The sequence below is a fragment of the Tetrao urogallus genome, assembly GCF_951394365.1.
Source record: "Tetrao urogallus genome assembly, chromosome: 8".
Taxonomy (NCBI): domain Eukaryota; kingdom Metazoa; phylum Chordata; class Aves; order Galliformes; family Phasianidae; genus Tetrao; species Tetrao urogallus.
In genome coordinates this window covers 20,325,656-20,340,813 of record NC_136821.1, presented here as the reverse complement: position 1 = coordinate 20,340,813, position 15,158 = coordinate 20,325,656, and the positions used below count along the sequence as shown (strand labels likewise).

The 15,158-nt window shown below is 45.8% G+C and overlaps 1 protein-coding gene across 2 annotated transcripts in view; it reads left to right on the top strand.

Moving 5' to 3' along the window:
- Window positions 1-15,158, top strand: part of WIPF1 (WAS/WASL interacting protein family member 1) — a gene marked incomplete at both ends in the record, with an annotated part of 44,212 nt that overhangs the window by 25,325 nt on the left and 3,729 nt on the right. Inside the window, 4 exons of one of the 2 annotated variants that reach the window (XM_079539295.1) lie at window positions 8,998-9,086; window positions 10,376-10,505; window positions 12,653-12,829; window positions 14,060-14,830. In XM_079539295.1, coding sequence (XP_079395421.1) covers window positions 8,998-9,086; window positions 10,376-10,505; window positions 12,653-12,829; window positions 14,060-14,830 — 1,167 coding nt within the window. Of the gene's footprint in view, window positions 1-8,997; window positions 9,087-10,375; window positions 10,510-12,652; window positions 12,830-14,059; window positions 14,831-15,158 lie in introns of those variants that run through there. The other variant, XM_079539294.1, reaches the window with a different exon arrangement.

Genomic DNA, 15,158 nt, shown 5'->3' with positions numbered 1-15,158 from the left:
ATTTAGTATCAAGTCAGTCTGTAAGGTTGTTCTGTTTAGTTCTGTGCAGGTTGTGGCTGTGGTCCTTCCCACCCCAGCCTTATACATCCACAAGATGGTGTTCTGGGAGCCAGCACCACCAACTTGACTGCTGAGTACAGCATTCCTCAAATGCATTCTTTACGTGCAAATATGATTCATGACCTCACAAGTGATCCCAAGCTACAGTGCAAAGCCTTGCATGGCAGAGAAAGTCAGGAGATGTCTTGGGATGTGCTCTTAATTGTTAAGTCTGGTCATCCCAAACAGCTCAAACTTTCAGCAAAGTTGTAAGGCACAATAGGTCTCATCCAGCCCCCTCTGAAAACTGGCCTGAGCCTTTCCATTAACTCATGAGACTAAAATCAGACTCTCCATCTCCACCCATTTTAGAGAAGACTTGAAGTCTCAGTGCTTTGCAGCTTCAAATCGTCCAAAATTAACTCTCAGAATGGAAAATATTTTTTTTTTCTTTTTAATTAAAATCTCTACCAGACCTAGTCGCAAAACTGATTTATGGGGCTGGCTGCACTGAACAGAGGCTTTTACTGACGGTAATCTGGCTCTGAGGCGGTACTCGTTTCTCTGAGCTGTCTGTGGCTGAGTGGGCTGCCTTACATTACGCAGATCTGGAGCTGTGTTTTGCTTTGTTTTTCCCACACTCTGGACAGATCAGCCTTTGATTGCTCCTCTAAGGACAGGTATTCGAGTTACCTTCTAATTCATGTCGACACCTGGATTGTAAAAACTCTAATGCAGCCTGGCTTGTGTGGTTGTCTTTCCCTGCTGACTGTCCTGGCCACTTAGTGTTTTGTTTGGGCTTTTGATGTGAAATCTGAACTAATCACGCTGTAGTTTTTCAGCATTCTTTTAGGAATATTGCAATATTTACGTAGAGTGGGATTGGAAAACAGTGTTTTAAATTCATTCCATGTGTCTGGCCCTGATGTGCCTCAGATATTTCCCCTTTAGAGGGAGTCGCCACTGTAATATTATTTTATAGATGCTGGCTTTAGTAGGCCAGTCACAGTTCACTGCAGGTTTAGTAAGAATTATCTGATCGTGATAAAGAAAACACTTTATATTAAAAAACCCTATTGGAAAACTAAAGTCAGTTGAATTCTAGACTTACTCCTATGGAGGAGTAATAATATAATTTGACAGCTTGAGATCCTTGATCTTTTCCTGTGTGCCTTTGTTATAGTAAAATCCTTTCTACCATTGCTGCCTGTCTTCCTCTTGGTCAGAAAAAGATCGTGATTGAGAACAGCTCAGTAACAGCCCTGTAGCTACTGTTCCCTGGGCATGGCAGAGAATGCAGTAGAGGTCCTGAAGCTCCTGCCATGTAATGTACACCTCCAGACAGGAGCCTTTTAACCCAGCCTTGGGGCTGACAGGTGGAGAAGCCCCTCACCTTGCAGGCATCACTGTACAGTGGACCTGTGGCACCCTGGTGTGCAACCACAGTCAGCAGAAGTCCTCTGGCAGCATCCCAGAGTTCCCTTACCAAATTTGGTTCCTCTCACTTATTTCTGTGCTGGCTGAAAGTTGCAACAGTTCAGACTAACTCCTAATTCCTGATACTTTTTGGCCTGTTGTACTACAAAACATTGGAGAGAAGGGGAAAAATTGTCTTCCAGGCTTCTGTCACTTTGATTCAAATGGCAGAATTTCCTTCTTGCTTCACAAAGCAAACAAGTGGTCAGATGTGCAGCATCCTAAAAAAACAGAGAAAGAGCCCTATATGTTTTGTGTACTTGGGTTTACGCTGTATGTTGTATGTATTTGGGTTGAAAGTCAAAATCCAAGGAAGCCAGTGTAAAAAAGATGTTATTTTTCCCCTTGTTAATAAGGTTGGAAAGCTGAGCAATACAGTGTGGTGAGGATATGTCCACAAGTTTGCTGCTGGCAGAAGTCATCCTATTCTTCAAGTGGATAACTTAGCATAGTGTGCTTTTTTATGAGTTAGAGTTAATTGAAGTTGGAGGCAATTCTGAAAAGCCTTAACTTCTGAGCCACACTGTTCACCCTACCAGCAGCTCCTTGTGCCAAAAGCCACTAACGTTTCTGGGAGAAGGCTGTGTGGCACAGTCCATGCTGTTGAGCATCCTCTGACGCCAAGTGATCAACTTCCACAGTAAGGGGACATTGGAAAAAGCAGCCCCAGCAGAGAGAAGTTCTTAGACTGTGTATTAGGAACAGCATTTTATGAACACAGCATGCACAAGGAGAAACGGATAAGGAAGTAGGATGGAGAAAGACAGCAGATCCTTGTTCCCCTCTGTTATGCTGTGCCCAGGTGGGCAGTGTATCCCTATAGCCTCTAGAGCACCAAAACAAGCTTCCCTTTCTTTAGGACTGTGTGCTGAGGCTTACTTACCTCAACCCTGTGTGAATCCCACATTTGCTGTGTCGGGCAGTGTGCCTAGGATAATACAGTCTTTTGCATTGTTTCAAACATTTGTGCTGGCCAGAAGCTGTTTTGGATGATACACGATTGAATGTTGTAGACAACTGTGCTCTGGACAGCTGAAGGAAGGACTCAGATACTAGCAGCTTGGTCCCTAAGCATCACTTTTGCCTAGGAGGGAAGTTGTTTGCTGCTGGGCATTTCTTTATCAAGGGTCTGGGGGAAAAGGCTTCTCTTCCATTGGGAGGGAGTGAGCTGCAGGGTCATAGGTGGTGTCCCACAGGCACCAGGGCTGGGATATGTCCCATAATTGGAAACGCCCTGGCTGCGTCGGCTCCACCTCCTACTGGGGATGGCACCTGGGCACGTGTGCTCCTTCTGGATCAGCAATGAGCTGATGGTAGAAACCATCTCCCAGAGTCCCAGCAGGCAGAAATATTTCTTTAAGTAGTGGCTGAAAGAAGTTCCAGCAGCATGGGCTAGATGGCAGTGACTGCTATTTTGAGAGAGGTATTTTCTGCTATAGTGTATTTGCTCTTAAGTTGTCGCCTTTTCTCAAGTCAACATCCAAACACTTTAAATGTTTAAAAGCTTTGCTTTTTTTTCTTCCACGTAGCAACTGTAGCAGTGACCAAGGCAGTCCTCCACAGCTCACCACTGCCAACGATCTTCCACATATCTTGAAAAATATGTCACTGAGAAGAAAAAAACTTCTTGAAATACTTGGATTAAAACAACATTCTGACACCACAGTGGCCTAGTTCTTAGCAGTAATTTTCCATGGATGCAACCCTGCTGGCTCTTTGCAGCAGAACTCCTGGGTGACAGAGGAGGCCTGCTGCATACAACTTGCCCATGGGCAGCAAGCACACAAGGCTGCTCTTGGCATCCCATGGCTGTGCGCTGGCATTTGTCCATGACAAAATGGACTTTCTGGAGATGGAATCTCCACAGAATTTCTCTGGGCCTCATGCATGTACAGTCATTTATCTTGTCAGCTTCTCTTTAGACCGTCCAGTTTTCTACAAATGGTTGCAAGGGTGAAATGTTGGTGCATCCTCTCCTACCTCAGCTTCCTCTGGGCAGGATGAGAAAGCCGACCTCCTACCCTGTGGGCCTGTAACCCCTGCACCAAAAGCAGTGCAGTTTCAGTGAAAACCACCCCTAAAAGAGCAGTTAAAGGACCCAGAAACACTGAGAGGAGCATTTCAGGTGTCACTTGCCTTCTTTATCCCAGTTAAGAGGAAGAAGACCTAGTTCTGCTAGAGCTGAGTGTGGGGTGGGTACAAAGCATCCCAATGGTGTCTCAGTCCCATCTGTATGGGGTCACTTCAGCAACTGTCAGAAGCTTTGCCAAATTTCTGTGTGTGTGAGTGACAGACCGGGGAGGCTCTAAATATTCCTCCTCTACCATCTAGGGGAATTCCTCTGCGGTTCGTTCAGGTAGCTTCACACTGCAATGCATTTGTTGTCCATGTCAAACCTTTTAGGGGGGTTAAAACCATCTATATATTTATACATATTTACAAGTTTCTATTATTATAGAAACCGAGTTCTTGCATTAATAAAAAGAGAGAAGCACGTGCCATGTTTTTCAGGTAGCAGTTACTGACATGATGTTGTGCAGGGTGGGTACCTTTGGCATCCCCTGGAGCTCTTCTTACACACAGGACTGCAGCGTGGGATGTGTGTGCTCCCGGTGTCAGGCCCACCAAGGGCAAGGGGAGAAGCAAGGGATGTGGGCGAATCAAAGCAATTCAATAGTCGTGTATTCTGTTAGACAATAGTTCATGAAAAAATATTTTTGTCTGTGTGGAGCTGATTTTTTTTTCCCCCATGGAAAAACAATTGTTTTTATAGCGTTTCCCAACTATTTTGTCATGTGGTTAGTTTGCTGTCCTTTCTGTTTTGAGAGCTACCTTAGCAAAATGCTTGGTGATCAAGCCTGATTTTCTCACATTCACAGTTAATTTTTTGTACATGGAAGCAATACATTTGGAAAGAACCACATCGATACTGTTTTGGATTTTGAACCCTTTTGCACAGAGGGACAATCAGCATTGAATTGGTGACTGCATATTTTTCCCCCTTGAGTTCTATCGTTTCTGTTTTATTTCTGCAGTTGTTTGTTCCTTCCTCTTTTTCTGCTTGGAAATTAATCATGCAGGAAGCGATTAACCGCAGCGAGCTGTCTGTCTGCCTGTGACTCAGTGCGTGCGAGGGGTGCCTGGACCGCCTCGAAATGGCTGACTGCAGGCGAGCCCTGCAGCTGCAGCCCAGTTGCTCGCGCTGTGCATCCCACATGAGATGTCCTTCTTTGGCACATGTCGCACTCAAAGGAAATCTCTGAGGTACTAAATTGAATGTGAAATGCCCAGAACTTGTGTTTTGGTGTAGTGCCTCTTTTACGTGTGGGTTGCTTGGCAGGGCAAGGGCTCTTTGCCAAATGTTATACACTCTGTTTTTCCCCTGAGCTTTGTTTTTTGGGGTGTTTTTTTTTGGATGCAGTTAGTTCTTATCAAAATGTGTTGCATATCATAACATGCTCCATCTTTGGAGCCCAGAGGCTGGCATTTTGGTGATAGCTACCTTAATTCTTGCTGCTGCAGTACCGGGATTTAAGCCTAATATTTACATACAGTGATGATAGTGGACACTACTGACTAGAAAATGCACAAGAACATGTGTTCCGAGTCTCAAAGTTCTGATGCTCCTTCCAACTTTCTTTTGAAATGAGTTCAATACCTTGTGACACTGGTTGATACAAACAGCTCTGTTGTTAACAGACTCAGTAGGTAAAATTTATCAGCTATTATTGTATTTTATGGTGTCAGCTGTTAGCAATTGGAGTTAATGTCTGTTCCTTAAATTAGGCTCTTTCACACTGATTGAGTGCAAATAATGAACCCTGAATCCATTGCTGACACACAAGACAAAAGCCAAAGCTTCCCTCTAGCTGCAGAGTTGCTCTTAGCATCCTGGGACTCCTCTGTGCTTTGTGCAAAGCAATGGTGAATGAAGCACAGCGGCAGGATTTGAGTCCAGTGCTACACTATGCACAGTTGAGTTAGAGCTTCAAAAGCAGCAGGTGCTATTTGTTGCTGCATTTTGAGTTTCTGATGCTCTTTTTTTTTCTTTTTTTTTTTTTCTCAGCAGCAGGAGTAGAGCTGTGCTTTTATCAAACTAATATCACTATTAGTTTGATTTGTCCACCAAAAATTACTCTAAGTTGTCACATCCTTTGCAGCAGATCTTTTCCAAGAAAATATCACTGAAAATATCACAGCTTCAGAGCAAGAGCACTGCGTGTAAACAATTTGAGGCCAGTGCTGCCAAAGTTTGACCTGTCTCAGAAACTTGCCTTATGCCTGCAAAATGCCTTTTGCCAGCCCTCCTAGCAGCTGAACCACAGGCTATAGGGTTTGTTCAGCAGCAGCTGGACAATAAGCTGGCCAGCGTACAGCTGCATCTCTGGCTTCCACCCATTCTGCTGATAAAGCCCTTTGGTACCAGAAATGCTAGCTGGTAGGCAGCTGGCACTGCAGGCACAGTGAGAGGCAATAGGACAGGAGTGGAAACTAGATACGCGTTAGGGTAGATCTATAGATACAGGAGCTGCTCTGATAGTAATGCCTCCTGCTTTATTATGTTGGCCCATGGTGTCAGGCAATGTCGATGGTATGGCAGTAGAGGTTGAACCTTCCCACCAGTATCCCATTACATGGTGTTGCCATGTGACAGATGGCAGCGGAAGGGCAGTCTGACAGAATGGTGTCTGACATGGAAGTGCATATGGAGCAAAGGTGTGGAATTGAATTCCTCCATGCAGAAAAAATGATACCCACTAACATTCATTGATGCTTGCTGAATGCTTATGGTGACCAGCCAGTGGAGATGAGCACAGTGAGGCAGTGGGTGGTGTATTTCAGCAGTGGTGACTGCAAGGTGAAAGATGAGCCAAGTTCTGAATGGCTATGCACATTTTTATGAGCACAGCATGCAATATCTTGTTCATTGCTGGCAAAAATGTGCAGTTGATGGTGGTGACTATGTTGAAAAATAATATTCTGTAGCAGAGAATGTGCTCTATCAAAGAGTGTTATTTTGCTCTTTGTATCTGTTGTAGTTTCCAAGGCTATGAATAGGAGGCATTACTTTCAGACTGATTGCATGTGTATTTATGTATCTATATGTATCTATACACATACATATCTATACAGCTAGATATAGAAAGAGGTACATACATCTTTACTAGGTAGATATTGATAATTCCCTGGAGGAAGGGATAGGCAAGCAGGAGGCACAGTGCTTTTCTTCCCCTTACCTCCTTGCAAGCAGTGTGTCAAGGAAGGTCTTGGAGTGGTAGAATGCTTTCATGGGCAGTGGCTCCTTCTTAGAGAGCTCAGGCTTTGAGTGCTACTCTGCTCCTCCTCTATTCGCACCAATTTCTTATGAAGCTGACCCAAAACAACCCAGTGAAGGAAAGGAAGGAGAAAAGAACAGCACAAACATGCAGAAAGCAGTAATTTAACAAACAGGGAGGTAGGCAAGTTATACATTTGCAAAAATGCTCTTAGGTGAAGAGCACACTGTAGATCAGCTAGCTGGCTTGCTGCACGCAGGTTTGAGCTGCCTTAAGAAATTAATATAAAAGTCTGATAAAAAAACAAATTTTATCCTCCCTTCTCAAGGAGCTTTCTCTTGGCACATGGAGCACCAAAAAGATTCAGGAGGGGGCGTTTTCTGGACTGCTTCAGCCTCTTACCAGAGCGATGCAGAGAGCAGCTTCTCGTTTTGATCAGTTGAAGGAGTTAAAAGTGAAGTAGCTTACTGGCACAGTTACACTAGAGACAACTGCAGCTGTGAAAAGACTGTGTTAAGAAACAGGATGGTTGTGGTCTACTGAAAGAAATAATTTTCCTGTTGACTATTTTTTTAAACAGGAAGTTGAACAAAGCAGCATTAGTCTTAGTTCTTTTAATAGAGTTCAGATTTTAAGTACTGAATTTAGGATAATAAGAAAGGATAGGGCTCAGCAGAGTTTTATGTGGGGACTGATTGCAGGGAACTCAGAAGTCTGAAGTGCAAGTGGATTCTGGCAGATCCTGGGTACCTGAAAGCTGTGCCTCTCTTGTGATGCCTCCATAGGAGAGGTAACTCCTGCAGGATGAGTGGGTGGGAGACTTGGGTCAGTTTGCAGGGTTTGTGACTGTGGTGTTTGCACAGTGCTGCACAGACTTGGCTTCGCACAGTTTCCTCTTTGTCAGTCTGTCCATCCATCAGCTTCCTCTCTGCTCTGCTTGTGCTTTCTCAGTAACAGGAGCAACAGCGTCTGCACCAGGGGAAAATAAAACCTCCACACACCAGAGATAGTGGTAATGCCTTGAGCCTGCCCCATGCCACTCTGCTCTGAATTCCTTGTCAGCTTGAGCTAGGGGTGATGTGCTCATTTCCTTTCCAAGCCCTCTTCTCCTTGAAAATTTGACATGGGATGCTCTGCACTTCTGCACAAGCTCAGGGCTGAGCCTGTCAGAAGGTCCCTCAAAGCAAAAGTATTTTTAGGGGCAGGCAGCACAGCAAACTACTGAAATGTCTCAGCACCATCAGGAAAGCCCCTGAGCTTCCAGTGGGTACAATTCCTGCTACCAGTGTGCTAAAATGCCACTAACAGCCCTTGTGACTTGGAGAAGAAAAAAAAAAAAAGTCCACTGTGATTTTCAGTTTCAGTGAAGTTCTACATCTACACACCTGCGTGTGCCTGTCCTGGAATTACTGGAGTTACGTGTGGGGAAAAAGCAGGAGCCTGGTCTCAGGCAGCAGAGCTGAAGAAGTGGTCTCTGGCTGCCAGGCTTTCCCCTGCACAGCAGCTTGCTTGTTCTTCCTCCTCAGGGAACATGCACAGAGCATGGCTGCATTTGCTGCTTCTGAGAAGGAGAGTATATTCAGAGGTGGTGGTGGAGTCTGGCTTCTTGAGAGCAAGCTGGAAGAGGAGGTGCATGAGTCTTTCCTGGAGGTCTGCCTTTGCACCATACCCAGAACAGTGAGGGGGTGTTGTCTTCCAGCAGCTGAAAGATTTCAAAAGGTCAACATCCCTTTTTGAGTACCATCCTAAAGGGATAGAGCCTCGCAGAAATAGAGGTTGATGTTTTACCAAAGAGGTTAATCTGCCATAATTCCACAGGAACAAGATTGTTGGATTAAACAGAGTTCAGTTTTGTATTCTATTGTTGCATGTGACCACGTTACATTTTTGTGCATTGCCAGAGCAAAAGACTATGCAATGGTTGTGTGTGTACAGAACTAGGTATGTGTTTCTTAGAGTTTGCATGGCTATGGAGATCGTGCAGGGAACACCTATTTAAGGATGTAGCTTTTATCCATACAATTAAACATGAAGTGCTTTTAACAGACTGCTTAATCTTAAAAAAAAAAAAAAAAAGAAAAGAAGAAAAAAGAAAAAAAAAAAAAAGATAAGCCTGCTAGATGTGGGATTGGTTTGAAGAAATACCTCCCAAAAGTGACAGATTTATTAATCTCTGGGTCTTTGCATTTTGTGTTTTGCTGTGCAGATTTCTTAGCCAGATCAGCTGGAGCTCAGCCTTCCACCATGCCTGTGCCTCCCCCTCCTGCACCCCCGCCGCCACCAACACTGGCCTTGGTAAGTCTTACAGGAGGTGGATGCGCTGTATATGCTGTCCTATTTGCTGCTTGTCCTGTTGAAAGGGACGTACAGATACACTGATGGATGATGGTGTGCTTGTATCTGCATTGTTTTCCTGTATTTTGTATATGGTTGATTGATTCCTGCAAGAGGGTCCATTGCTTCCATTCCCTTTCAGTGCCCATGTGGATGTCACTAGCCACATTCACTTCCTCTTCCACCCATACTGGTTGTTTGCCTTGGAGCGTGGATCTTGGGTGGGGAGGCACAGCTTGTCTAACTGGGAGGAACTGAAGTCTTGCTCTCCCCTTGTCTTTCCCCAGCCATGCACTCTCACTTTCTCCTTTGTCCCTCTCTAACACATATTGTGACCTGGCAGTGAACCAATCAGAGCACCTGAGGCAAAAAATAATCTCATTTTTTACTTTTTATAAGGATAGTTCTTAGCCAGCTTAGCTTTCTCAGCCAGTCTGTGGTATGAAAGTATGAGAACCACTGCTGGCACAACATAGTGGGTGAAACTACACTGGACCTGCTTTCAATCAGCCTAAGCTGGAACAGAGCCTGCCCTGGGCTGTGTTTGCTCTTCATCAGGCAGACAAGAAAGAAAAAGCTTCTGGAAATGCTGTTGTAGAGTACTCAAATGTTTTCATACCAAAGGCCTAGCTGGTTACCCAGATTGACAGCATGACATAGTCTTTCCCTCACTGCCCACCACAAGCAAAATACAGGCTCTGTGCTCAGACCCTCCGTGGCAGCTCTCACTAACCTTCATGAAACTTCTGTAACACTGTTTTTTTTTTCAGGAACCACCGTTTCCTGGAAGAAGTAACCATATATAGATGTGCGTGTAGCCAGAACTCCATCTTTCTTCTGGTTTATCTAGAACTTGTGTATTTCGAGTTTCACTACGACTTTCAGAAATGACCATCTTTTTTCTGTAATCAAACTGTGTTAGTAGTTTGCCCAGGCTCAGTCTCCAAAATAGTAATTTTCCACAGATGTGCTTTGGCTTTAAAAAATCAGAGACTCTTGAATTAAAAAAAAAAAGTTAAATTCAAACAAAAGTGTTCTGTTTCCAGTAAACTGCGAGTAGCAGCAGTGCCTGGAGTCAGTAACAAGGACAGCTACTTATAGCATAATTCACAAAACCAGATATGGCATACTACCATAGTGGGTTGTGATAATAGAAATTAAGGTCTAAGGTAACTACCATATTGGAGCAGAACTGTGCATCTAAAATTTGAGGTTTATTTTACCTCCTCATTTTTAATTTTATTTTGCAGGCAAATACTGAAAAACCAACTCTAAGCAGGTCAGAACAGGCAGGGCGAAATGCTCTATTATCTGATATCACCAAAGGAAAAAAGCTAAAGAAGACTGTTACTAATGACAGAAGTGCTCCAATTCTAGACAGTAAGTATGATTCTGCATGGCTGAGTTTGTGTACTTAAATTGTTCTATATATCTGAATGCAGAAAATTATGTATCTCTCATTGGATGAACTGCCATGGGAAATGCAGGTAAAACAAAATGCCCAGAGCTGATATATAAAAAAATAGATTCTGCTTTTTGTGGATTAAGTGAGCTGAGAAATCAAGTACTGCTTATGAAATGTGGTCATCGGTTTCCTCTCTTACTCTCATAAGGCAATTCATTTTCTCATTTGCTTAAACCAGAACACCATGGAAACCCTACTAGGAGACCTGCTGAGAAGCTACAGTAGCTCAGGGAGAGAAATTCCTTTCAGTACTGAGGACAGCGGGGAGAAGAAAGTGCACAAAAATAAGGGCAGCCATGGCATGGCACCATTGGCATATTAATGGACCCATAGTGCTGGAAGCAGTCGGAGCCACAGCTTCAGCCAGGTGCTGCTGTGCTGCACGTAGCCTGGCTGCCGCCAGAGCGACTCAGGGGTGTTATCTTTTTGGCTGAGCCTCATTGCTCAGCCTGCCAGGCAGTGCCCTGGCACAACACAGTAGCTTAGCTTGCCTGTGAAGAGGAGCTCTCCATCCAGCTGAGCTGCTGCTGGCTCTGCCTACACACCATGGCATATGCTGAGAAAGCTGGAAAAGCCCCCATAGCAAAAATCAGGAGGAAAGAATAGAAACAGGCAGTAGGCAAGGAACAAAGGCCTGCTGTGGCGGTGGCACAGCATTTATTGCCTAGGGAAAGAAGAGATTTCTACAGACAGATTAACAAATGTGATACAACTCAGTCTGGGTCTGGCCATGCAATTAAAGGCTGGACTGTGGTGGAAAGGTGATGAGGAAAGAAGGAAACACCAACAGACATGTGACCAAATAGGAATTTAGAAAAAGAAATAGGTACAGTCTATCATCAGCCAGATATTTAGCTTTCAACACTTGAGTTACATGTTCTAGCTATTCTAATGAGCTGGAGAAAAGAAGTTAAGGGGTTTAAAGGAAGGCTAAACGGTAAGATTCAAATGATACAATTTATTATCTTGTTTACGTGAATTAACAAATCATGAAGAAAGATGAAAACATAGTTAGAAGCATTTCTCCAGAGGTTCACACCCTGTGTGAGTCAGAGAACTGAGCTAACATGCTTAAGAACAGAGGGATGATGTGAAACATTCCCCCATGAACACATTCTTCCTCCTTTTTTCTGGGTGGGATTATTGGAAGTGCTTTTCATCTACAGGTTTTAATTACTTTACAGTCAATGAAATTTCTACCCACCCAAAGTTGTGGAAATCAAGAGGCCAAGAAATTAAGCAATTGGGTCTCAGCCACGTAGCCTGTCATGGAACTGATGGGAACTGATCTTCACAGATATCCCAACCTGTGGGCCTACTCATTTTGCAGTGATGTTCTAAGTAGGGTTCTTCCCTGTATTTATCACTGAAAATGCTTTCATTGCACTTCTAGTGCCTTGACACTGTCACGGCACAAATGTTGAGGAGGGACACCAGCAGTGGGAAATATTAGAGAAAAACAGGAGAGGAAATGGGACTGATAAAATAGTTCCTTTATATTGGAACAAAATGGCAGCTAATGATCATCTCACTGCATTTCTGGGCATAGAGGAAAGTCATCAGAAATAAAATCTCTTCCATGCATTCACCAGAAGTGCCCCCAAGGGGAAGGACACCTCTGTCTTTCTCTCTCATTCCTCATTTTATGTCCTTCACGTGACATATGGAGAAATGAAGGTGAAAGATAAGATAACAATGGTATGAAGAAATGGAAAGCAGCTACGCAGATGTTAACAAAGACAATATGATATTCTCAGAGGCTCCATCCATTTTTCAGTTTCAGATTCTCCAGAGTGACTGTTTCTCTGCTTTCCAGTCCAGAGCAGCCAAAAGGAAAGTGATGGCTGAGTAGAACTCAGTAGCTATGTTTATTGCTCCACCTCTTCCATGGCGCAGTAGTGGTAGTGATGGCTGTGACATCCAGCCTGAACAAGGGCTTGCTTAAGTGTTTTGAGAGCTTCTCCTTTTATTTCCACTTACAAGTGTTGCTGTAATGAAAGAGAATACTTTGTAGGATCAGCCTCACTTCTCTGCATAACATGGGGGACTTTTTTCCCAACAGAACCCAAGGGAAGCAGTGGAGGTGGCGGTGGCTTTGGAGGAGGTGGCAGTGGCAGTGGTGGGGGTTTTGGTGCTGGCAGCGGTGGTGGCGGCTTCAGTGGTGGTGGACCACCTGGCCTAGGAGGCCTTTTTCAAGCAGGAATGCCAAAGCTCAGATCTGCTGCGAGTCGAGATGCTGGTAAGAAAGATCTTGCAATTTCAGTGCAAACAAGTTACACGACACATTATTTACATTAATTACAAACCGCAGCAATAAATTACCTGCTGGGATTGAGAATGTCTTCAGACATCTTAGGCTATCAAGAAATGAAATTTTTGTCTTGAATCTTGTTTTATTCTTAATAGTAGGATTTATGAAGGGGAAGTGAGACCCCTCTTTCCACTCCTTCTCCCAGTTATTGGTGAAAACTAAAGATCTTGGCATTGTTGAGTGGCTGCCTGCAAAGTAGAGTGAGGTCCTCCTTAGCTGTGGGTGTGCAGGACCAGAGGGGAGACAATAGGATTCTGGATTATTTCTCCCTTCTGTACCGGGAAAAAAGATCAACTTTCCATTTGGAAAGTACATCTGCGTCAGCTCCTCAAGAGTGTGATTTACCACTTAGGGTAAAGGAGGCATCCTAGCTGGCTGCTGCACGTGCTGCACTTGGAGGGCACACTCTGTGTTCTTCTAGCTGGCTAAACAGCTGCCCAGAGCCCCGTGCCCCTTCAAACAAAGGAGATCTGCAACTCCTGAGTTTCCTAAAGCTAAGGATGTAGCATTTCACACAGGAGGACTGGACAACAGGGGTCATAAAATTATGAATCCTGCATATTTTATGGACTAATGTAATTTTTCAGCCCATTTGTACAAAACAGTCTCTTGGAGCTAGTATTTTCTATTGTGTCATAGTCTATTTTGGGAACATGTATTAATGCAAAAGTTCCTGGCACAACAGGACAGTGTTTCTTCAACTGCAAGGCTGGCTGCCTTCTTGCTGACATACGCAAGTACATAAGTAGCTCACAAATATTAGAAAGGGCAGCAAAGCCCTTTTGCTGGACAGCAGCTGTTAAGTTGCTAAATAGATAAATTGTCAATGCTACAGCTCCTTTTGCTTTTGAGTTGCTGGTATCAAATACTTGTTCTTCACCAGTTCTTTTCTTCCCTCCCAATGCTACTGCTTGCTCCATGAGGGCTGTATACTTGCGTTGCCTTGCAGTCACTTGAACCCCACAGGCCATTCCTCTGGAGCTGGAAGGACCTAACTGCTGTGATACAGATCCCAAATAGCACTGAGATTTGCTGCCAGCTGTTCTGCTGAGCGTCCCCGAACACTTGGGCAGCTGTGTCCCAGCGCAGTGTTGCTATGTGAGGAGGGCCTTCTCTGGTTGCTGATGCCTTCTCCCTGTCTCTCTTCTTCCTGCCCAGATGCTGGGGCAGCCCGCCCACCCGCACTGCCGCCTGGAGCCCGCTCTGCAGCTGCCAAGCCATTCTCAGCACCGAGCGGCCCGCCTCGCTTCCCAGGGCCACCACCGCTGGGGCAGCGGAGCCCAGCTGCTGACCCACAAAGGAGCCGCCTGCCGCCACCCAGGCCCGATGTGGGTTCTAAGCCTGATGCCACACCGCCACCGGTGCCCAGCACGCCCCGGCCCATTGCCTCCAATCTGCACAGCCGGGGTTCGACGCCAGTGCCTGTCCTCAACCGCCAGCCCAGCCTGGGGCCGACGCCACCGCCATTCCCAGGCAGCCGAGGCGCAGGGTCAGCTGGCTCCCTGCGGCAGCCCAGCCCAGGCCCAGCAGCCCCCTACTCGGGCAGACCACCACTGCCACCCACACCTGGCCGCTCACCAGTGGATGAGAAGCCGCCGCCGCCGCCACCTCCCTCTGGGCACCGGCCACCTGCCAGCCGGGACATGGCCCTGCCGCCGCCGCCACCGCAGAACAACAAGCCGCCTGTGCCCGCTTCACCGCGGCCACCCCTCGGAGTTCCTGCGCCCCCGCCACCCCCCAGCAGGCCGGGGCCGCCCCCCGTGCCCCCTGGTCCCGCCAGCAGTGACGAAATGCCACGACTGCCCCAGAGGAACCTGTCCTTGGTGCCCCCTGCTGCGCCCAGCTCTGGGGGCGGCCGCTCCGGACCTTTGCCACCACCGCCCAGTGAGAGGCCCCCTCCGCCCATCAGGGATCCCCCCAGCCGAGCAGGTAGGGGCTGGGGCATGGCGCTGTTGGGCACAAGGGATCCTGCAGTTGAAAAATGAGGGCTTGTGGGCACCACCGTAGCTCAAATGGCGTTACTGTGCATTCCCGACTAACTCACGGATCTAGGTTTTGTGTAGTTGCTGTAACAAGAAGGGGCTGCCCACCAAATCCTTTACCAACAGGGACCTGTTTTACCCAGCTGCCGTGAAGTGACAACGTTCACCTTCCTGAGTCAGCCAGTGTGAGTTAATGGTAGTGTTGTCATGAATGGAAAGCCCGGCCTCCTACGTGTTGGAAGGCACAAACACAACAAAATACAAATTACTTTAAT